The 22,919-nt window shown below is 54.8% G+C and overlaps 6 protein-coding genes across 6 annotated transcripts; 2 read left to right on the forward strand and 4 right to left on the reverse strand.

The window, feature by feature from the left end:
- Positions 1 to 680: 680 nt before the first annotated feature.
- Positions 681 to 969, forward strand: UV8b_08033 (uncharacterized protein; the record flags this gene model as incomplete). Its single annotated transcript, XM_043145530.1, has 2 exons — positions 681 to 716; positions 844 to 969. The coding sequence occupies 2 exons, from the start codon at positions 681 to 683 to the stop codon at positions 967 to 969; spliced, it is 162 nt and encodes a 53-aa protein (XP_043001465.1).
- A 9,536-nt stretch (positions 970 to 10,505) lies between these two features.
- Positions 10,506 to 12,674, reverse strand: UV8b_08034 (uncharacterized protein; the record flags this gene model as incomplete). The annotated part of the gene is made up of 2 exons (XM_043145531.1): positions 10,506 to 11,206; positions 11,369 to 12,674. The coding sequence occupies 2 exons, from the start codon at positions 12,672 to 12,674 to the stop codon at positions 10,506 to 10,508; spliced, it is 2,007 nt and encodes a 668-aa protein (XP_043001466.1).
- Positions 12,675 to 13,067: 393 nt separating this feature from the next.
- UV8b_08035 (uncharacterized protein) lies at positions 13,068 to 13,304 on the reverse strand (the record flags this gene model as incomplete). Its single annotated transcript, XM_043145532.1, has 1 exon — positions 13,068 to 13,304. The coding sequence occupies one exon, from the start codon at positions 13,302 to 13,304 to the stop codon at positions 13,068 to 13,070; it is 237 nt and encodes a 78-aa protein (XP_043001467.1).
- Positions 13,305 to 13,519: 215 nt separating this feature from the next.
- UV8b_08036 (uncharacterized protein) lies at positions 13,520 to 16,568 on the forward strand (the record flags this gene model as incomplete). The annotated part of the gene is made up of 4 exons (XM_043145533.1): positions 13,520 to 13,672; positions 13,764 to 13,861; positions 14,201 to 15,332; positions 15,426 to 16,568. 4 exons carry the CDS (start codon positions 13,520 to 13,522, stop codon positions 16,566 to 16,568), a joined length of 2,526 nt encoding a protein of 841 aa, XP_043001468.1.
- Positions 16,569 to 16,890: 322 nt separating this feature from the next.
- UV8b_08037 (uncharacterized protein) lies at positions 16,891 to 19,811 on the reverse strand (the record flags this gene model as incomplete). The annotated part of the gene is made up of 5 exons (XM_043145534.1): positions 16,891 to 17,063; positions 17,162 to 17,341; positions 17,423 to 19,450; positions 19,507 to 19,585; positions 19,683 to 19,811. The coding sequence occupies 5 exons, from the start codon at positions 19,809 to 19,811 to the stop codon at positions 16,891 to 16,893; spliced, it is 2,589 nt and encodes an 862-aa protein (XP_043001469.1).
- Positions 19,812 to 20,487: 676 nt separating this feature from the next.
- On the reverse strand, positions 20,488 to 22,303 carry UV8b_08038 (uncharacterized protein; the record flags this gene model as incomplete). The annotated part of the gene is made up of 2 exons (XM_043145535.1): positions 20,488 to 21,827; positions 21,886 to 22,303. The coding sequence occupies 2 exons, from the start codon at positions 22,301 to 22,303 to the stop codon at positions 20,488 to 20,490; spliced, it is 1,758 nt and encodes a 585-aa protein (XP_043001470.1).
- Between the last annotated feature and the right edge of the window lie 616 nt (positions 22,304 to 22,919).

Below are 22,919 nucleotides of genomic sequence, written 5' to 3' on the forward strand. Positions count from 1 at the left end.
TTCATCCGTCCGTCTTAGTTGTTTGCCGTGCTCTTCAGCCCTGGCGTCATGGTCAAGGGACCCCCCCTTTTCCTTTTCCGATTCTGCGAGTTGCTTCCGAGCCATTGATGGCTTCCGTGGGCGACGCGACCCAAACCGAAGAATTTTCTAGCTCTTCCGAGGTCAGAGGGCGGCAAATCGGCTCAGCTTCCGTCCATGCCGAGCATCGCACCCTTTGCCCAATTTTTTGGTTGTTTTCGTTTCTTTTTTTTTTCGTTCCCACAGCATGGCGTACTGATTAGCTGCATTAGTGACCTCTGCGTACCTGGACTTTTATTTTTTTCGTATCCATTTCGCGTGGCCCGGTGGCTGTGACGTTGGGGACTGGGGCGGGAGAGACAACTCGGGAGAAGGGAAGGTCTGGTGGTGGGCGTTTTGGTTGGGGGGGGGGGGTTTGGGGGGGTTGGTGGTGGTGGTGGTGGTGGTGTCTGGCTGAGTCTAGCACGTCCCAGCCTGGCTTCCCACGTTGCGAAACCTTGTCTGGCTGCGAGTGTCAGCGTGCAACCCAGCTTGGAAAATAGTTGACCGGACGGCCATCATGGCCAGGGGGGGGCTTACACAGCTTGCTGAGGGTCAAAACGTCAAAACGGTGGGTAAAAAAAATTTAAAATAAAAATAAAATAAAAAAAGAGGCCAGTTCAATGCCACTTCCCGGCAAGGTGATTGGGCTGCGTATTGTGAGCCGAGGATTGAGTGACATTGCGGGACGGGTCTCATAATACGGAAGGAAATGTCCGTCGTCTTGGAGAACCCCATCCTCATCCTCATCAAACATCAAAGCTGGACAAGCTCACGCCAAGACAGACAGGCGTCCTGGCCAGCATGTTTTCCGTAGGGTTCCGTCTGGACCTGGACCTGGACCTGGACCTGGACCTGGGACGAACAAGCCGCGGGAACCTAGGCGAGTGTGACGGCGCATCCTTTGGTTGACTGCGATTTGGAAGCTTCATAGCAGCAGCAACGCTCCATCATTGATGCCTGCTGGTTATCGCGCGCATCGGTGCGGTGCACTGATGCATATGGCTTTGCGAAGCTGGCCGGGCGCTTGTGAGCGAATATCAGACTTGCTCAATGCCTGTAAAAACTTGGCGAGGCAGCCCGTGGAAGGCTTTGTGCAGGCCGGGAGCGCAGCCGAGTGTCAGATTGCGACAGAGCACCAGTCTGGCTGGTGTTTCATCATGGCCAGGCATGCATGGCCTGGGGTTAGCTCGCCAAAACGGGCAGAGTCGGCAAATGTTAGTGGCACGGCTTGCTGTCCCGCCCACCAACTTCCAGGAAATTGACTGATGTCAATACTGTACGTGCCTCTAGCCAGGCACCTCCCAAGCAAGCTCAAAGAGTTAACCAGGGGGGGGGGGTGGGGGGGGGGGGGTTGGTTAAAAAGCACACGGCGGTGGCCCGGGCAAGAATAATTGACGTGGACGCATGAATTAACGACCAGACGGCAACAACAACTCAACACCAGGCAGTACATACTGCTCGAAATGAAACTAACTCGAAGAAAAAAGAAAACACAGAAAAGAAAAAGAAAAAACCGGCCGAGAAAGCCAAAATGATTTATGAATATCTCATCCCCAATGATTCACCTTGTATTCCGTTCGTATTCTGTTCAATTTGACCGGAAGGCCTCCCCGGTGACTCTCAGTTCGTTCATGGCCTTGCCGTGGACAAGAGGCGTTTCTGAACAAGCCAATCCCGGCGTCACGCTCCTCAACGGTGCGACGCTCAAAACACTTGTGCAACGTGCCATGCATACGACCAGACTCCAGTCTTGAAATTTTTCTGCCAGCCACCAGAGCGCCGGGCTGCGTTGACCCGATTCCCAGCTTCTGGAAGGATTCTTCGCTTCCGCCAGCACCCATCCCCATCGCGAGAAAAGGGTCGGAATCGAGAAATGCGCATGCTGAGCCTTGGATGCCCGTCGCAACAGGTGCAGCCGCGTCCAGACCGTCCAGGGAATGGGACTGGCCGCTCTAAAGGTCGGAATGCGTTGAATCTCTGCCATGGTGCCCTCTGCCTGGTATTTCGTAGTTGGTCATGAACAAATGGCCATACTACAGTAGCTACTACTCGGTCTAGCGGCTCTAACCTGGCCAGCAGGTACCTAGATACTGTACATACCTGTTGTTACGCCACCATTCCGACTTCCCAAGGCAAGTCGGGAAGGCGCGGCTTGCGCCACCTTCCTCGTGTCCTGGAACGTTCCGTCCCTACTGCCCACATGGTTCTCGACAACGCATTGTGAGCTCGCGAGAAAAATTTTGCGCCTCTGTTTCTCGGAACCTGTAGCTGGCACACTTGCCGGGTTGCCCAACGGTCGCGTATTCAAGATTCAAGCAATAGGCACGATGCGACAACGCAACGACACGACGTCAACAACCAAGTACCGGACGGGACCCCCAGAGGCTCAGACCCTGCAGGAGAACACCGTTTTGGGTGGACCATGCTCGAAACCACGCATCGTCCGTCTGATGCCAACCATGGCATTGTGCTGCGCCCCGCAGATGCGTGCATTGCCTAGCGCAGGACCGAAACGTGGCCCCAACATGCGCTCCGAGTGTCTTGGAGTCTTTGACCCTCGAGAAAAAACTACATGTTATACAAGTGTGCAGCCCAGGCTCAGTAGACTCCGCACCCTGTGATGAATTCGAGCCATTCGCGATAAAAGGCTCGCCAACATTGCAGGCCCGATTGCCCGACTCAAATCTTGTACAGACAGGCTAGCTACCCCGAGGCCGTCAACAATTGCGATTCCAAGCCAGACGTCTCCGCCAAGATTGTGTTGCAAACAACGTTGCAGACTTGGCAAGAACCGATTTTGGGCGATTCCTGAGAGCCCTTCAAAGTCAAGAAAGAGCTCCAGATTTCGCCAAGACGCTGGTGGCGTCGGACGGAAGGCAACCTTCACATTGCTCATTTAAGAGCCGAATGAAAATCAAACGTAATGAGGGAGTTGCGCCAAATTGACCTTGATACTTGCCGGGCCATCCTCGTCCGTCTTGCGGCAAAACATGGCAAAAAAAAAAAAAAAAAAAAAAATCAGTTTCGATGCGTCACGTCGTCACCATGACACGGGTAAAATGCTGGGTTCTAAATCGAGTCTGTGTTTTGTGATGCGCCCACCCTCCTTGAGAGACGATGCCATGGAGCCGTGGACAAGAACGAACCAGAGTTAGCGGGCCAAGTGGGAAAAGCCCGGTGCCTTGAATAATGGGGTCAGTCATGCAATGCAGGAAGGCGGCCTCGTGTCACTGGAACGTCCTGCAGGGATACGGCCCGCTCATGGATGACACTGCATCGGGACGATTAGCAGGGTGGAGGCCGACCTACATACATCCGTGTACTGGTTGTCGTCGCGAGAAACCGATGGCTTGCCGCAAAGCAGAGAGTATTTTGGTCCTATAGCCCCCAACCTGTACAAGGGTACAAGTCGTTCAATTGAATGCCTAGGTAGGTACCAAGGTGTTTGCTTCACTTGAGGGTCTTCAGCTGCTCTGCCACAGATTGCTACTCTGCAGCATGAATGGCTTCGGAAGAAGACAAACACCCATGCCAGTTCAGCTCGACCATGATGAACTGTGCCACCACATGCGAATCGCGCATCAATGTCACTCGAGACAAGTCGGGTTTGCAGGTACCGAAAAGGAGGAAGGAGGAAGGAGGAAGGAGAAAAGAGACCCTTCAAGAAAAAAGCACTTGTTTCCCTGGCTGAGACGAGAGGTTGGGATGCCGCGGAAGCGGGATGCTGTCGTCCCAGACGATGCATCAACAGAGGCTCAAAAGCCAAAAGAAAGCACATTGTGATCAGTCACTGCTCCCATCTGGCTTGCCCATGAGCGGGAACCAAAGACACAAAGGTTGTCGGTCGGCACTTGGCCTAGTGGGCAGCCCAACCTCGATCATGGCTGAAAAAAAAAAAAAAAAAGACGCGGGAAGTCTAACGTACATGGCATGCATAATGTCTCATCAAACTGTTCAACGGGCCCCTTAGTACAAGCATCGCCGAACACCAAAAAAAAAAAAAAATAATAATAAAAAAAATAAAGAAAGGAAGAACGGGAAAAAAAAGGAAAAAAATAAAAAAAGAAAGAAAAAAAGAAAGGAAGAGACCGGCTGATGGATACCGTGCGCCGCGAGTCTGGGATGCAAATGGAGTTGGCCCGAAAGAAGTAAAGGTTTGTCTTGTCTGACTGCCAAGGCGTCAACGTCAACGGGTCTCGTTCCCAATATCCGCATCCGCACTCCGTACTTGGCTGGGAATCGGCTTGCGCCAAGCTTACGTACCGAGCCACCTAGCTAAAACCCAGCATCTCAACCACCAAGCCAGCCTCCTTGGCTCCCCAACCCTGTCTTGCAGGACTGGCCTAATGCTCCGGATGGCGGCACCCATGCCAGGGCACCCTGTTCGGAAGCATCTTGAAGGCAACGAGACGCAAAAGACGCAGGGTCGTTGTGGCTATTCCCAAGCCTCAGCCGCTGGTTGAGGGTTGAGGCAGCGTTTTGAACTTTGGGGATTGGGCCAGTCGGAGACGTACCAAGAACGGGTTCGCCTTTGCCATTAAAAGAGGTGTGTGGAATACTCCGTGGTGGACGAGGGAATCGGCATCTTGCAGCATCGCAGTTGGTCACGAGGCCAGACGAAGTGCAATCAAACTATTGCCGCGAAGGATACCAGGAAGATGACGTTGTTCAGCGACTTGACATGATGATGATGATGATGATGATGATGATGATGATGGGCAACGGATGGGAATCATGGGACGGGCCCGATGGGGCAGCAGCTGGCTGGCGGCTTGCGGCACGCGGCATGCAGCCTGCAGCATGGGGCATGGGGCCTGGGGCATGGGGCATGGCTGGGAGCATGGCACAGCATAGCATGGGGGCATGGGACATGGGGCATGGGCTGCGACCAGACGTTTTGAATTACATAGGGAACGAGGGGGTCGGGGGTTAGGGCGGCGTCAGTGGCCAAATGCGCAAGTTGGGTTGGGCCTCGGACGCCGTCAAGGGGAGGAGGCCCTGGAGAGCTGGCGCCTGAGCCTCTGGGGGCCCTGCTGGCGGGGCCTTGACAGCGGGCCCTTGATAGCGGGCCCTTGACAGCGGGCCCTTGACAGCGGCGGCGACCCCCCTCCCCCTCCGTTTGGGATTTGCGTTTGGGATTTGCGTTTGGGATTTGCGTTTGCCAAGCTGGGCAGGTCAGGCTGGGTCTGGTCTGGTGGCACCTGGATAAATGGATGGATGTCTGAGCCGCAGTACCGGCAGGACGGAGCAGGGACCAGGGGTACTGTGTGGTGGTTCTTTCCTTGTTCATTCCCCAAGGGATGCTGGCCCATGGCTTGCATGCACGGGGGACAGAAATTTGCCAGTCCCCTGGACAATCGACAATCGACAATGACCCAGCCAACCAATGAAGCCAACCAATGAAGCCAACCACTGAAGCCAAGCCAAGCCAAGCCAAGCCAAGCCAAGCCAAGCCAAGCCCAACGACGCAACGACGTAACTGTTCTGCTGTTTCCGTTCCCGTCCACGTCCCCGGCTGCCGTCAACTTTCCAGGTTTCCATGGTGCTGGCTGCTTTTGCGCCTGGCGCTATGACTTGGGGGCCCTTTCTCCCCAGGGGCCGGCCCCCTTCATGCTTTCTTTTCTTTTCTTTTCTTTTCTTGTTTTTTCCAATGCCTGGTTCGTTTCTTTTGGCTTGGTTTGCGATGAACTGTGCGCCGTTGCGCTCTCGCAACCAACCCTCTTTTTCTTTTTCCCTTTTTCCCCTTTTTTCCCTTTTTTCCCTTTTTTCCCTTTTTTCCCTTTTTTCCCTTTTTCCTTCCTTTTTAACTTTTTAAATTAGTCGTCGCTTGGTTTTTTATTACGGAGCACGGACAGGACGCTGCGCTAGACCTGAACCCTTCTTCTTTCTGTCTTGTTCTGCTGCCCGCGAGCGTCACCCCCCCCCCCCCCCCCCTTTCCTTCCCCTTGCCCAGCCCAGCCCAGCCCAGCCCAGCCCAGCCCTGCGTTGCCCTGCGTTGCCTTTGCCTTGCCTCGCGTTTGCCTTGCCTCGCGTTTGCCTTGCCTTGCCTTGCCTTGCCTTGCCTTGCCTTGCCTTGCCTTGCCTTGCCTTGCGTTTGCCTCTGTCTCTGCCTCTGTCTCTGCCTCTGCCTCTGCCTCTCTGCCTCTGCCTCCCCTGCCCTGCCCTGCCCTGACTACCGTACCCAGGTATGGTATGGCAGCCAACGGACGGGGAAGTCAATGTTCTTTTTCTTGTTCCTTTTCCCCAGTCCCTGTCAAAATTGTGTGAGAGGTAGGTGACGACCGATGAGTTTGGACCTTTCTCCTTTTCGGGCCGTGCTAGGCCTGGCCTTGATTGTTTCGTACAAAAAGCGCCCTGCTCCCTCAGCATCCTTCTCTGGCCACGCGGATTCTCTCCCTGGCAGTTTTTTCTTCTTTTTTTTTCCCAACTTGTCCTTCACTTGGCTCCCTTTTTTGGCTTTGCCTCTATCCGTCTCGCGCGTTTTTGCCAAGTTCCCCGTTGTCTTGGATCTCTGCTCTTGCCTGCTCTTGCCTGCTCTTTGCCGCTCTCTTGCATTTCACCTCGCGCGGCGTTTGCTCTGCAGCTCACCCGAGCTTGGCTTCCCGGGCTCGCTTTCTTCCCCCCCCCTCCCCCCCGCCAGCGTCAGAGAGCCCGACCCACCGCGTCTTTGTTCTCACTTATATGGTCAGGCGCCGCCACCTTCTGCTTCCGGCCATCTCAGGTACCCGTCCGTGCCTGAATTGACGTCTCGATTACGCGACTCGGTCATCCAATACACATACCAGACCAGACCAGGCCAAACGAGGCCCAAACCCCTCCCCGGCGCCCCCTATAACCCAAACCCCCTAACTGAACTACTGAACGCCGCTATAACCACCTCTCCGGGGCCAACATTGGTGGCAGACGGACGGACAGACGGACATCATCACCAAAGTGGCCAGACCTGCGTCAAGCACAAATTCCTCCAAGCCCTAATCTTGGACATACGCTACCCAGAATCGACCGAGATCTGCACGCAGCGGTTTCACGCTTGGCTCGCGGCAGGTTACACTCATCGTCTTGCAACCGAACGGTCCCCGTACCTGGACAGCCTTGCAAACTGGTTACATTGATCCATCACGCTGTGTCGCCTCCGACGCGCCGGTGCCGATTTCTCTCGCCTCGTCCCGCCATACCAGCATCACCTCATCACCGGCGCTGCCCACAGTCCAACCAGAGATCGCTGGCAACAATCACAGTTTGCCTCGGCCGACTCGGCAGTCTCCTCGGCTTTCTCTTTGCTCTGTAACATTTTTGCGTGCGATTATCGCAGCCAATCGATCCTCCTGCTTCCTATAAGAGGGATAAACCAGCGATTCGGTGGTACCAAGTACATCCGCTTATAATTGTGAGTCACTGTCGCTTGTCTTGAGCATTTCCCCCTCCTCCCCCCCCATGTCATGTCGCCTTCGCTTGCGACAAGAGAGGTCGCTTGGTTGAGCCGATGTTCATTTCCCCTACACGCTTTGCTATCCGGCCCCCTTTTTAGTCCCGTTTAATAGACACATGGCGCGTTCATGGTGACGCGGCATCGTGTATAAATGCACGACAGCCATGCAGACACTCGGGCTAACTGGTCACTTTCACAGCAGGCAACTTTGTCGCAACTTGTCAGCATACTAGATACCCAGCCACCATGTTACAACAAGAGTCCGTCATCTGCAACATGGCCCGCAGCGGCTATGACACGACAAACGTCCCCAACAAACCGCCGCCAAGGCCGCAACCCCGATAAATGGCCCCCGGCCCCGTGTCAGCGGCCTCGCCTATGCCATGCGCCAACCAGCGGCCCCTGTCCCCGAGGCCGCCCAAAGACTAGCGATGCCTCGACATGGCTTCCATTCGATCTGACGGCTTTAATCTACCGAGCCACCTGTGTTATTATCATGTATACCGTTATTAATGTTTGCTTGTTTTGGCTTATACACAACTCGGCTCGCAGCCACCCTGCTTACCAGCAGTAGGGAAGAAACCAAAAAGAGGCTTGTGGGCCTCGCCTGATTTTCAGCACGTGCAAAGGAAAAGTTGGCTTGATTTTTTTTCTCTCTCTTTTTTTTTCTTTTTTTTTTTTTTCATGGTGCTACATATTGAACTAGTGTGATACACGGCGCTCAGATTATAGACGGGAACATGGTGTTTTTTTTTTCGTTGCCCCTTTTCCAATCCCCCCCCCTTTTTTTTTTCTTTTTTTTTTTTTTGCTTGCTTCCGAGGGTGGGTCTGTTTCATCCGTGCAAGTCGCGCCCGAGGTGACGTTTGGGCGCGGCGCGTCGTGAATCGGAGTTTCGGTACTGCAACGAAGCTCTGGATCAAGTCGCGCAGGTCAGGGAGCACCTCGCGGCGCGCTTGCCAGAGATGCTGCTTTGCTCTGGTCATTGAGACCGCAGGAAGAGGCGGCAAAAGTTTTGAGGCTAGGAATCAATCATGTCGGGATAGAGGTGGGATGCAGGAAAATAAAAAGCATATAGACGTGGGGAAAATAGGTGTTTGCCCCTTTTGATAAATATAGTGGACTGGGATTATTTTCCTCTGCCATGCTTGTCATGTCTGTCTGTCTGTCTGGGTTCCCTTTGCCTCGGCGGATAAGACTGGAGGCTGTCGGCACGTGCCACCACACGCCAGCACGCTGTAAGAATAGCGGCGGGGCCGGGAATGACCGGGAATGACCGGGAATGATCGGGAATGACCCGTGCTGGATACCTTGCGCGAACAGGGAACGAGTCTCTCGCAGAAATCTGCATCTTTTCTTTTCCTTTCCTTTCCTTTTATTTCCCCTTTCTTCTTTGGAGCAGATGCCAATGCCGCTCACGCCGGGCTGCTTTTATCCATGGCCTCGTCGCAGCGGCAGCGGCAGCCCACGCCTCGTCGTTTGTCAGCCAAGTGGCGGCGACTGACTTGACGCGCACGCTGCTCGCCCAACGCTCGACCGCCGCGCAGCTCGCCCCGTCCGTGCTTTCGGCCGAGAAGCAGACCAGGCATTTCATTGCAGCACAGTGCTCCGTACCCGGCCGGGTCTGCATGCCGCCCACTCGGCGGGGTGCGTGCGGGACAAGAACGGACTCAGGGGGGCGCAAGACCACATGCAGTCAAGGCAAGACGAGACAAGACAAGACGAGACAGGACAGGACACGAGACAGGACGAGACAAGACGGGCTGGTCTGGTGCACTGCAACCGCGGCGGGCGGGCGGGCGTGCGACGACGCGTGCTAGGCTGGGGGCAAGCAGGGCAAGCAGGGCAAGCTGACGTTGACGTTGACGTTGACGTGCTTGTGACACGACGCGACACGACGGGGGCGACAGACGGCTGGGGCGGGGGCCTGCACGTGGGTGAAGCCTGCATGTGCGCAGTTGGGTTGGGTCATTGTCTGGTAGGGAGCACAGCACCTTGTGGGTGGTGGTAGGGGGGGGGGGATAATTTGGGAACGGCTGGCGGAGCTGGTGAGGTCGAATGAGGTGGATGCCTGGCATGTGGTGAAGTGGTGAAGTGGAAGGCAAGAGGTGGTGACTTGGTGTGATGAGCGTTGCCGTTGGAGGCACGAGCAGGAGCCAATGAGGACCCGTCACGCTGGATGTACTGACCTCTACTCCGTACGCAAGTGCACTTGCTGTGATCTCGACAAGCTGCGCGCCGGTGGGTCTACCAAGACGGCGGGAAGAAACAATAGTGAATAGAAAAGAAATGCAAATGTAGATGTAAGCATAAGTACAAGTATAAATACAAGTACAAGTTAAACATAAGTACAAGTATAAGTACAAGTACAAGTTAAACAAAAGTACAAGTTAAGCTTAAGTACAAGTATAAATACAAGTACAAGTTAAACATAAGTACAAGTGCACCTTTAATCCCCCGGTCTCTTACTTACTATATATCACCCTTTCTATTACTATAACTATTATTAGGAGTTACCTATGCCTTCAAGTATAAATACAAGTACAAGTTAAGCATAAGTACAAGTATAAATGCAAGTACAAGTATAAATACAAGTACAAGCATAAACATAAGTACAAGTATAAACATAAATACAAGTATAAAAAAAATTAGATACGAACAAAAGACGAGGAAGGGAGAAAAGGGAAAAGAAAAGATAAAGACAAAGAACAGAAAGAAGAAGAAAAGAAGAGAAAACACAAGACAAGACAAGACACGAAAGACGCATCACACACACAACAAACAACACACAACACCAACGGCACCCGGCACCAACGGACGGATAAATTACACGCGCTGGGTATCTGCTGAAAAAAAAAAGAAAAAAAAAAAAAAAGTCTCGTCACGGAAACCCTTTGTCCCAGAGACCCGTTGTCCCAGAACATCTTGCTTTCCACTCACGGCGGCCCCTCCTGCAGTCTCGCCCCTTTCCCCCCCTTCCCCCCCCTTTTATACTTTGCATCACCCCCCCCCCCCCCCCTACTTGGGGTTCGACCCGTCCAGGTGCATGTACGCTTGCTGCAGGGCCTTGGGCTCCCGTCCGTCCCGCTCCAGCACAGCCACCCAGTCCCGCAGCTGGATGCCCTTCCCCTTCTCCCTGTCCTCTCGCCACGTCCCCAGCCTGTTCCGCCCCTCGGTCGTCATGGCCAGGCTGCCGGCCGCCGCCGTCCCCGAGCCGCCGCCGCCGCCGCCGCCGCCGCCGCCGCCGTTGGGCCCCTTGCCCCCCGGGCCGGGCGTCGTCCTCGTCGGCGTGCTGGCGCCGCTCCCGCCCCGGCCCACGTTCATCCAGTCGTACGTCTTGCCCGTCTTCTTCTTACCAAACAGCCCGCCCTTGCCGCCCAGCCCCGCAAACATGCTGCTCGTCATATTCTGGTTCGCGTGGCTGTTGGCCTCGGCCGCCTTCATCGTCTGCTGCTTCTTCATCTCCTTCTTGCTCATGGGCTTGTCAGGCTCGGGCGCTACCGACCCAGGCGTTCCCGGCGCGACGCTGCCTGACCGTGACGGCGTCGACCCCGCCTCCACGCCCTCCTTGCGCTTTTGCCGCCTTCGCAGACGCGCCTCTTCCCACTCCCGTTCCTGTCTTGCCAAGTCTCTCATCGTCACCGTCATAAACGACGATATCTTGGCCAGCTTCTTGTTCCGGGGGCCCGAGTTTTCCAGCAGAGCGTCATCCGCGGATCCTGGGACATTGTTAATATCGGAATAATCCTGTGTGACTGGGTGGCCAAAAAGAAAAGAGAGAGAAAAAAAAAAAAGGGTCGGGCAGAAGGGGGGAAAGAGAAAAAGGGAGGAAACTAGGAAACGAGGGCGCAAAAGGGGGAAAAGCTGGTCAAGGCGCTCACGTTTCAGCGGCGCGGTTTCAGACGGAACCGCAGCCCCGTCTTCCGCTTCCGTCACCGCGTCCGCTTCCGTCCCACCAACGCCCAATGGCTCCGCATTCATCGGCGCCGCCGCAGCCGTCCATTCTTCGGGAACCTCTCCGTGCGACGTCGTCTGCCTGTTGACCGACACCACGCGGGCATCTTCCACCAACTCCCGCAACCTTTGCTTTGTAGCAATCGACAACAGGGCCAGCTGATCCACGAGAAAAGAGTCTTGCGGTATGTACGATCCCGTCGTTTGCACCATGGTTGACCCCGGGCCGGGCTCCATTTTCACCGTCACCTTGGGAGAAGCAAACTGCTCGGGCAGGCGCCACTTCCCCATCGTCTGGCTGTTGTTCTTCATGTCCAGGTTCAGACCAACGTGATGCTCTCTTGCAATCTTCTCCGCTTTCCTGTGCAGGATGGCCACCAAGAGAAAGGGGTCGTTTACTTCCTGTGTTCGCTGCACAGCGAGCCGCATGGATGACTCCTGCCACGCCTGCTCGGCTGCCTGCAAGGCAAACCTGGTCTGATCCTGTTCCGATATCGTCTCGGCAAGCTGGTTGGCTGGGCCCGCCCCGTAAAACGATGCCTTGCCACCAGAAGGATGGTGCGCAAATCCGGTCCTCGCCTCCGAGTTTGCGTCCATGGCGTTGGAGTACAGCTCTGACATGTACTGTTCTTCTGCCCGTAAGTCGATGCCGGTACCTGCCAGAGAGTCTGTGACATCGTATTCGTAGTCCTTGGTCGGTCGATCAGCGGGCCGCTGCGGCGGTCCCATGACGCTCGGAGTTTGCGCCGGCGATGCCATGGCCTGCGGCACTGCTACCAACGTCGAGCTCGTGTAGATTTGCGGTTGTTGGTGCTGCTGCTGCTGCTGCGGCTGCGTTTGTTGTGACGACGGTGGTTGCGACTGCGGCATCGGCGTTGGCGGAGGTTGCGGTGTGACAAGAGGAGGCGTGCTCGTGCCCGCACGCGCATCTGGTAGATTCAGCCCCGAGGCATGGTTGCCGTTGGTGTAAGGGGTATGGTAATTAGACGATAACGAAGCCGTCGGCGAGAACGTCGGAGAGGCGACATTGTTGGCCTGCGGACTACCTGCCGCGCCGGGACTGGCTGCGTACGGAGACGCGGCATACGGCGAGCCCGGATGCGAGGATGGCCCGTCAGTACGAACTCTCTTATTCGGAGGCAGCGCGAATCCGGGTTGTTGGGCTGCAGGCGATGGACTGTGTTGCGGGGGGGAAAAAGCCCGTGGAGGGACTTGCGACTGAGGCTGAGCCATGGCAAACAATCGGCTGCTCCCGAGTCTTGTTCCACGGGCGACAAGGCAGAAACGAGCGAAATGAAAAGATGAAAGATGGGGGAAAAAAAAGAAAGAAAGCGGCCCCGGATTTGGCGATGGGGAGAATGGAAAGCTTCTCAACAGGCAGGGCAGCCTGTCACGAAAGAAGGGAATCCTCCCATCCGATGCACAGTTTCCCGCCAGGCGGCTCCCGAAGAGATGCAACGTGTCGTGAGTTTCAAGGGGATGAAGCGTCTCTCCAGAGCTGGCGCAATTCTCAGCGCGCAGTCTAAGGCGCGTATCGTCGTCGGATAAAGTGATTCGTTGGCGATGCTGGCCAGCGTCGAGAGGACGAAGCTTGACGGGAAGAATGGGGGTTGCGGAAATTTAAAGTCACGTGATGCACGTCGTTTTGCCTCCCCTGACGTTTTGTGTAGGGAAGTCGGCGCGTTTTGCGGCGGCGGCGGCGACGGCAGAAGCAGCAGAAGCAGCAGCAGCAGCAGCAGCAGCAGCAGCAAGCAGCGGCACGGAGCAAGGAGCGCGACTGCCGAGCTTTACCCGAGCCAAGGCCGTTGACTCGTCGCGAGCGGCGAACAAACTCGACGGCCACAGGTTGCTCTCTGCTGTCATTATTGCACTTGCTTGCTTGCTGATACAGTACCATGCGAGACATTGAGCTGGCAGTCGGCTCGTACTGCTGCTCGAGCACCCCTTTGTTGAATCCCGTATTCTAATGACGCAACTACTCTTTTGCTACACGCCATCAGCAGCCCCAAGTCTCCAATGTAAGAAGAATAGACAGCGAGGAGATTGATTCCTAACAGCCTCCCAAACGTGTTGCCACGATGGCCTCGAAACGCAAAGCCTCGGCGCTGAACCCGGCCGTCGCCCAAGAACCCGTCGACCCTTCTGACGAGTTGATGTTTCTCTGCCTGGGCGGTGGCAATGAAGTTGGCCGATCGTGTCACATTGTTCAATACAAGGGCAAGACCGTCATGGTAAGCCAAACGCCGGCCCGGCTGGCTGTCGCATAGACTGTACCTGGGACGAGAAAGAAAAACCTGTCGTTGACTTGAGGAAACTTTGCAGCTCGACGCTGGACAGCACCCCGCGTACGATGGGCTCGCCGCGCTTCCCTTTTACGACGACTTCGACCTCAGCACCGTAGACGTCCTCTTGATCAGCCAGTAAGTAGACATCTGCCCGTCCCAAGGCCGACCGGACAAACGACGACTTGTTCCGCCCCCCCCCCCCCCTGCATGGACTGTTGCGGTGGAACTTGAGAGAGCGTGAACATGTCTTGTGGTGATTTCGTATCTTGGACGGTTTTTGATGCGCCTTGTATACCATGGATGCCAATTGAATACAATATCGTTTCCGTCGTTTCCGTCATTTCCGTCGTTTCTTGTCTTTGGCCCCTCCCGCGCCCCCTTGGTCCTCACTCTTGGTGATTTGATCCCAGCTCGTCAGAGATCCTTGCAACCATGAGCGCTCAAAAGCTGACAAGATGCGCAAACAAAAAACAGTTTCCATATCGACCATGCCGCGTCGCTGCCATATGTGCTGGCAAAGACCAACTTCCGGGGTCGCGTCTTCATGACGCACCCGACCAAGGCCATCTACAAATGGCTGATTCAGGACAGCGTCCGCGTTGGAAACACATCTGCCAACTCGACGACGCAGCCCGTGTACACTGAGCAGGATCACCTAAACACGTTCCCTCAAATCGAGGCCATCGACTACCACACAACCCACACCATCTCTTCCATCCGAATCACCCCCTACCCTGCCGGCCATGTGCTAGGGGCCGCCATGTTTCTCATAGAAATCGCCGGCTTGAACATCTTCTTTACCGGCGACTACTCGCGCGAGCAAGACCGCCACTTGGTTTCTGCAGAGGTCCCCAAAGGCGTCAAGGTTGACGTCCTCATCACCGAGTCGACCTATGGCATCGCGTCTCATGTTCCCCGGCTGGAGCGCGAGCAAGCCTTGATGAAGTCCATCACGGGCATCCTCAACAGGGGCGGCCGCGCCTTGCTGCCCGTGTTCGCCCTGGGCAGAGCCCAGGAGCTTCTCCTCGTCCTGGACGAGTACTGGGGAAAGCATCCCGAGTTCCAGAAGTATCCCATTTACTACGCCAGCAACTTGGCCAGGAAGTGCATGGTCATTTACCAGACATATGTCGGCGCCATGAACGACAACATCAAGCGCCTTTTCCGCGAACGCATGGCCGAAGCCGAGGCTAGTGGCGACGGTGCCGGCAAGGGCGGACCCTGGGATTTCAAGTACATCCGGTCGTTGAAGAACCTCGACCGCTTCGACGACGTGGGCGGGTGCGTCATGCTCGCCAGCCCGGGCATGCTGCAGAGCGGCGTCAGCAGGGAGCTCTTTGAAAGATGGGCCCCCAGCGAGAAGAACGGCGTCATCATCACGGGGTACAGCGTCGAGGGCACCATGGCCAGGCAGGTCATGCAAGAACCGGATCACATCCCTGCCGTCATGTCGCGCAACCTCGCCACCAGCCGCAGAGCACCCAACGGAGAAGCAGAAAGACCTCTCATTCCCCGCCGCTGCAGCGTCCAAGAGTACTCGTTTGCCGCCCACGTTGACGGCGTCGAGAACCGCGAGTTTATAGAAGAAGTCGCCGCTCCAGTTGTTGTAAGTTTTTCCAGAACACCGCATGTGTACATTCTCTTCGCTCCCACTCTCCTGCCCTCTGCTTTTCCCCAACCATGACCAACACTTGGCCAGATCCTCGTCCACGGCGAACAGCACAACATGATGCGTCTCAAATCCAAGCTCCTCTCCCTCAACGCCAGCAAAACCTCCAAAGTAAAAGTCTACTCCCCCCGCAACTGCGAAGAGCTCCGGATCCCCTTCAAAGCCGACAAGATTGCCAAGGTAGTCGGCAAACTAGCCTCCCTGCCTCCGCCGCAGGACGTCACCGTCGACGCTGCCTCGGCGCCCCTCGTGACTGGCGTCCTTGTCCAAAACGACTTCAAACTGTCCCTGATGGCTCCCGACGACCTCCGCGAATACGCAGGCCTAAACACCACCACCATCACGTGCAAGCAGCGCCTCACGCTCAGCGCCGCAGGAATCGACCTCATCAAGTGGGCACTCGAAGGAACGTATGGCACCATCGAGCCACTACCCGAGATGAGACACCAAGTCAACGGCAAACCGAACGGCACGGGGGCGGGCAAAGGCGAAGACGAGGAAAAAGAAGAAGACAAAGACGAAGGCGAAGACGAAGACGAAGACGAGTACAAGCCCGAAGGGGCAGAGTCCGAAGCCGCAGACGAAGAAGTGGGCACCCTCGTGGCAGCGTACCTCGTCATGGGCTGCATCACGGTGCGCTACCGCACCACCGGCCAAGTCGAACTCGAATGGGAAGCCAACCTGCTCAACGACGGCATCGCAGACTCCGTCATGGCCGTCCTGTTCAGCGTCGAGTCCTCCCCCGCGGCTGTGAAGCGCTCCTCCGCCAACCATGCGCACCACCAACCCGTCCGGCCAGACGAGGAAAACCCGCACGCGCGCCCCTCCTCGGCGGATCGCCTGGAGCGCCTGTTCTGGTTCCTGGAGGCGCAGTTTGGCGCCGACAACGTCCGCCCCGTCGAAACGCCCCGTCTGGCTGAGCAGGAGCAGCAGCACCCGGACGAAACGGCAGTCGACGGGGACCAGGACTCGGAGGAGCGCCAGAGGAAGGAGATTGAGCGCCTGCACAAGCTGGGGATTCCTGTCCCCGGGATATCCATCAAGGTCGATAAGATGGTCGCGACGGTGTGGCTGGAGGATCTGGACGTGCAATGTTCTAACAAGGTGTTTGCGGACAGGGTACGGGCCGTGGTGGAAAGAGGCGTCGAGGTGACGGCGCCGCTTTGGGCGTAAGGTGGACGACGGCCTTGTTGGTATGCGCAGAATCGTTTGTTCGCACGGGGAAAATGCCGGCATTGGCAGTTAGACGATTTATTTTGGCAGGCGCATAAAAATCGCCACCTACATGTGGCCGTGGAAAAGGGGAGACAGACGGTCAAAAAGGCGAGCATCATTGCGGCTGGCTATTGGCTACATACCGGACGCGGACCTCTTTTTATATGTAGGATAGGATGCATTCCGTAATTGTACAAGCTACCTAGCTAGTCTGACTGGGAAGGGAAAAAAAAACAAAGACATAAAGGGAAAACAATGGAGCAAAAGTGCGCGTACAGGTTCATCCCAGAAACTCCTTCAAGTCCTCCGACTCTTCCAAAAGGGTGTTGAAGGAAAACGGAGCAAAAGGCCAGCCGGCAAACTCGGCAAACTTGGAAAAGGACTCGACCCATGCCAGTCGGAGAGAGTGCAACATGGCGCTGGTGCCTTCCATACAAACCAGAATGGCGATGGCTGTTGCGAAGTGGGAAAAAAAAAGAAGAAGAAGAGGCATTAGCAGACTGGTTCGACAGTGGTGTGGTTCATCAAGGAGGGAGGGCACAGGTACATACTCAGGAAGAACCACAGGTAGAAACCCGCGACAATCATCACGACCCCGAGTGCGCCGCCCACAGTCAGGGTGTTGCCGAGAGTCATGTCCCACAGCACAATACTGAGCTGCTGGTGAGCCAGGGACAGAGCCCACAGACGGAGGTAGGAAGCAGTGTGGGAAACGCAATTCAAGCAAAATTCTAGGCATCAGTTAGTTGGATGTCTCTGGGTGCGCAAAACATGCAAGGCCTAGGGGGCTGGACTGAAGACGAGGCTCTCACCGATAGTATGAATGATTTGATGTATCATAACCTCGCTAAACTCAAACTCCTCGTGCTCTTGGTCAATGTTCTGGGAGATGATGGCCACACCTTGGCCGTTTCCGTCAAAGCTATTGCCGTGGCCGTTGACCAGACCCTCGTTCTCATCGTCGCCATCCAGAGCGCTAACCCGGGACGTCTCGCCGATACCTCGATATCCCTTGGCTCTAGCTCGGTTGTGCTCCCATCGTAGGTAAAATGGCTTGAGGAAGAGGAGAACTGGAACTTGGGCAAATGCCAGCAAGAGGAGAAAAGTCTGCACAGTAGCTTGACCCTTGTATAGTTGCACGTCCAGCTTGCCCGGTTGAAGGAACATGTAAATGAGCATGTTTAGCAGCCCGGGAGGCTGTCCTCCAATTGCAGGGTCCGGGTTTGTCCAATCAACAGTCCACTTGTAGATGATGCAGACAACCAGGTAACCGAAGATGGACTGAAAGAAGATCATCCCGGGAACAAAGTTGCCCCAGATATCAATTGGCCTTTTGAAATGCCGGGCGTTGATGTACGAGAAGCAGAGAGAATATGTCATGTGAGCCCATCCGAGGATGATGCTCATCTTCATCTTGTAACTGTTGCTGAATAAAAGAGCATTCTCTGAGCCGTGCCATGCCCAGTCCAGACCAAATGGATATCGATATCCGTGCGGGTTCAGCACGGCCTCGACTGTGTCTCCCGGTTGCCAGTTTTTCTTCCTTACCAACTCCCAGGCGCTCGGAAACAGGGTCATGGACTTTGAGAAGACGTCGTTGTAAATGAGGCCAGTGAATATCGAAAAGACCGCCATAACCAGTGCAATGTACCGGCCGTAGAATATCATGGCGAAGAGCTCGAAAGTTACCTTCTTCAGCGGCTTTTCCCAGTAAATCATGGCAAGGGCGGCAGACAGCATGATGACGGCGTGGCCAAAGTCACCAAACATGACGGCGAAGAGAAAGGGAAAGGTGACAAACACCGGCATAGCGGGGTTGACTTCTTGGTAGGTGGCGGTACCATAGGCGTTGACGATGGTCTGGAAACCTTCCGTGAACTTGTTCGTCTTGAGGTAGGTTGGCGGCGTCTTGTTTGTGCGGATTTCGTTGACGATGGAAGGCACGGAAAGACCGGCTCGGTTGGTAACGTCCTGAAGGGTAGACCTGATCAAAGGCATGTCGTTTGTCGGGCACCACGCCTCCGCAATCAGAGTCCGCCTCGCGCGATCGTATGAAAACAGATTGAGAGTGCTGTACACGGCCTTTTCCTTGGCGATAAGGACCATCCAGGCTGAGAGAGACTGGGAGATTTGGTTGAGCTCGGCAGCAAGGGTGGTCTGCGTGTTCCGAAGCACACTTTGCACATCCTGCAAGCGACCGTTGACTTCGTGGATCTGGTCCCGTCGAAGATCGCTATTCTCGTCAACATTGTACACCTCGGCACCCATAGATTCGGAGATCTTGCGAATCTTGGCGAGAATCTCCTTGCCGTGGGCAAAGATGACGAAGACGTTCTTGTTGATGGACTCATTGTTGGTAGGATCCACCAGCGGCTCGGGGATCTCGGACTGGTTCATGTACAAGTTACCACGCAATGTTCGCCACAATATCCGTTCAAAGGCGGCCACACGCTCCCTAGCAATGACACCGGCCACGAATCCAATGTTCATCCCAGAGAAAGACCGTTCAACTTCGGGGGCATCTCGGTGCTGCTCAACGTCTGAAAGGAGCGGGGCATCGTCATTGTCGGTTGAAGCCCTAATCTCCTCAACGTTGCCATGAGCTCGATCGAAGAAGCTGCCGGCCTCTCTAAGCACCCATCTCCATTCGGTGAGGTCGCCCTCCCGCTTCTTGAGGGTCTCGTAGCTATCGTTGAGAGCAAAAATCCGCTGTTCGAGTTTCTGGCTTCGCTCGGCGAGCTCATCAATCTCGGATGTCGAGGGTGACGCAAGCCTCTCAGTGTCCAGATCCAGCTTCCGGAGAGTAATCCCTGCCTTTTCCATTTGAGCGTGAAAGTATCCTATACCCCATTAGACTGAAGAGCCACCTCAGCGGCAGATGGAAAAAGTCACATACGCAGCTGGCGTTCCACATTGTCAAGACGTCGGATTTCCTGGGTGTAGGTTCGCTGGAAAGCACTAACATCCTCGTTTAACTGCTCCGAACAAAGGAAGAAAAGAATTAGCTTCCAGATTTCTTTGCGCGGGTGGCGCAATGGGCCAAGACGGATAAGAGGAATACAAGTTTCTTACGTCACGAAACTGGCACAATCCAAGCTCTCCAAGTGCTGTGACTACCTCCCGACCGATTTCGTTGGAGACATACAGCTGCACCATGCTCATATCCGCCGAGCGGAACGGAGTGTCCTGCTTAGGAGCCATGGCGTTGCTAATGAAGCCTCAAGCTCACAGGCGGGTTGACATGGAGCTCCTGGTTGATAAACGGAAAGCAGCGTGAGACGTCGACAAATGGCTTGCCCGTGGCGACAAGCCAAGTAGTCGACATCACGTGAATATGTGGATCCAACCCCCCCAAACCCCATGTAGCCCGTCCAAGGTACGGGATCCACAAAGTCGATTCAGCCAACGTCAAAACTTGATGGAAAACCCAACCGGAAACTGTAATCTTGTTTCAACCTTCAACTTGGCAATATTCAGCCCCTAGGTTTTTCAAATGGATATGGCGACGAATAAAATAATCATTCCAGGAGGAAAAGAGTTTATAAACGACGTGACAATATGAATATGACTCAGAGTCCCACCTCACTCCACACCAGCTAGTACAATGCTCTTTTTTTCTTCTCCCCTGGTCGCCCAAAGGTTTATGCAAGAACAAAGTGGTATCAAAGTCCCGGTATGCTTTTCAATCATCATCATCAAAATGTTGCTTTTCAAACCACCCAACAGTTCTTTAAAACTCCTCGCGTGCAAAAAAAAAAAAAAAAATAAAAAAAAAAAATAAGTAGAGATGCAAATGCCTTGCGATGCTGAAATGTAGGAGAGGAAAAGGCAACAACAGAGAAAAAAAAGTCGTTGGCGGCAAGTTTCGCGACTCAGGCTAGACGCGTCGTCCAAACATATAGGAGCCGTACATCCCTCCAACCTCTGCTACCGCGACGGGAACCTTCCTCATGCCCCAGCTCTCTGCGCCCATCTTCCACCATCGAGCGCCATTATCTCTGGTCGTCCCATCTGCGTTCATGCGAACCAGCCAATAGCGGCTGCCGAACTCCTTAGCGACCCATCCGACGCGCTGGAGGTTTTTGTTCACCTTGGCGGCTCTTTCATATGCTCGCTCCTCAATCTCAATAACATGAAGAGGAGCAGATGCCGGTGCAAGCAACAGGCTCGCACTTCCAATGATGGAGTCAATGTCTGAAATGTCGAGATACCGCAGACTGTGAGGTATCCATTGCTGGTCCTGGTAGAATAGGCGATGGATATCGCTCATTTCTAGGCCGCGACCAAGAGCAAGCTCTTCCAGAGTTTGCATAAGACGCACGAGCTCAGGAAGGTGAGAGGCATGCATCCTACTGCCGCGAAGGCTAAGTGACTTCAGTGTCTTGGGCAAATTCGGTAGCAAGGCGTCGATATCATCCTTTCCTAGCAAAAGGTGATTGGTCGGGTCGGTAGCCAAGCTCAAAAACACCAGAGAGTCCTTGGTGGCCGGATGAGAGGTGACGAACTTGACCACTACTTCAGCAGACAATTCCTTGCACTTGGCCAGGTTCAAGTGCGTCAGCTTTGCGGTCGCAGGAATCAGCTGCAGAGCTTCGTCGCTAATGCGAGTGCCTGCGACATCCAGATGTGAAAGGTTGCCTAAGCGCGGCATAATGGTTTCGAAAACGGCCGACGGAAGACCCAAACACTTGTGGAAGGAGAGTTTGCTTATGGACAGCATCTCGGGCCAAGGTTCCTGTAAAATGGAGTTGAACGAGTTTTTGAAGACAGTCGACGAACACCCGCAGAAATCCAGTGCCTGCAGATTGGGCAGATCGAAGAACAGCTTCCGCAGCACGGGTGGACCAAGATCAATGTCAATATACTCCTGCGCCAGGAATTCCTGCAGATAAGGCGTGAGCTCGAGACATTTCACCAGAGTCTCGGTGGTGAGATTCTGGGTCTTGGCACGCTCGCTAGCCGTGGAGAAAAGCATGGATGGGTTGAAGTGGCTAAAGTCGAGTCGGCGAACAATAGTGGCAAGGGCCGGATATTCCGTGATGGTGTTTAAAAATTTGCGGAAGATGCGGGAGTGAGGAATGGTTATATGCCGATACAGAGTCGTAAGAGTGGCGGCGTGAATGGATCGAGAGGTGAGAAGCAGGGCCATCAGATCGGTGTTGCGAGTGGTCAAGCCGTTTGGTGGGATTTCGACGACAAGCAAATCGATAATCGAACCTTTGAACATTGTCAGAATCCGAATTCTGCCGGGGGGCAAACTGCATTCGAGACTTACCCAAGACCTCACTTGGAAGGTGCTCCAAAGGAGAATGGCCGATGCCGTGGACGCCTACTGGCTTCTTGGAAGGAGATGGTGAGGCTGGCGGCGACTCCCAGGTCATATGCAGCTTGCGCAAGTCCTCACAGCTACGGCTCGCAGCCTTGCCCTTGATGGGGATTTCTTTCCATCCCTTGAAACTATCTGGAGGATACCAGAAGCCATGTAGTTTGCTGTGCGGTTGGGTCAACGGCGTTTGGAAAGAGAGTTGCGCAACCTCTGAGACGGGAGACTCGTCAAAGACGTCTTCAGAAGTCTCGATGTAAGAAGACACTTTGGAGCGAGTGAAAGTCTGGGCAAGGCCGTCGTCGTTTTCTCGAACAGAGGAGAAAGAAGACCGTGATCCAGCGTCAGAAGGAGAAATAGCACGGGCCATACTGGATTTTGTCAAAACGGACGTGTCGAAGTCGAGCACACGGCGGTGCCCAGCTCCGTTTGGCACGGCCATATAACTGGTAGGAGGAGGTACCGAGGATGAGGCAGTTACAAGAGACGGGCCCCTTCTGCGGGATTGGCGATAGAAAACTTGATCACGCAGAGCAGATGATTGTCTCCTCGTTTCAGCTGTCGGGGCAGGAGATTTGAAATTCGAGGTTGAAAAGAGTAGGAGCGCCTCAACGGCTTGTGTCGGCTGAATCGACCTTGACGTCACAGATAGGACGAGGTTATAGAAGAGGAGTGACGGTCGACAATGAACAGCTAGCTTAAGAATTCGGAGGCTTTGACGAAGAAATTTCAGGTTGAAGGGACATGAAATACCTGCAAACACTCGGATGGTGCAATTTGAGGTGGGCTCACGTTATAAGTGATTTGGATTTTGGACAAGACTTTGCCATCTTGGCGGCTTGAAGTTGGCCCCAGTTGTCGCACGCCCCACGTCACGATCCAAGCTACATACCAAAAAAGTAAGTTTCATTCTAAAGACACGCCCCAGGTGGGCGCAGGGGTGTTTTGGGTAGCCATGCCATGGACCTGACTTGTTCCTGCGAGCT

This window comes from Ustilaginoidea virens, chromosome 7, assembly GCF_000687475.1.
Source record: "Ustilaginoidea virens chromosome 7, complete sequence".
NCBI classification, from domain to species: Eukaryota; Fungi; Ascomycota; class Sordariomycetes; order Hypocreales; family Clavicipitaceae; genus Ustilaginoidea; species Ustilaginoidea virens.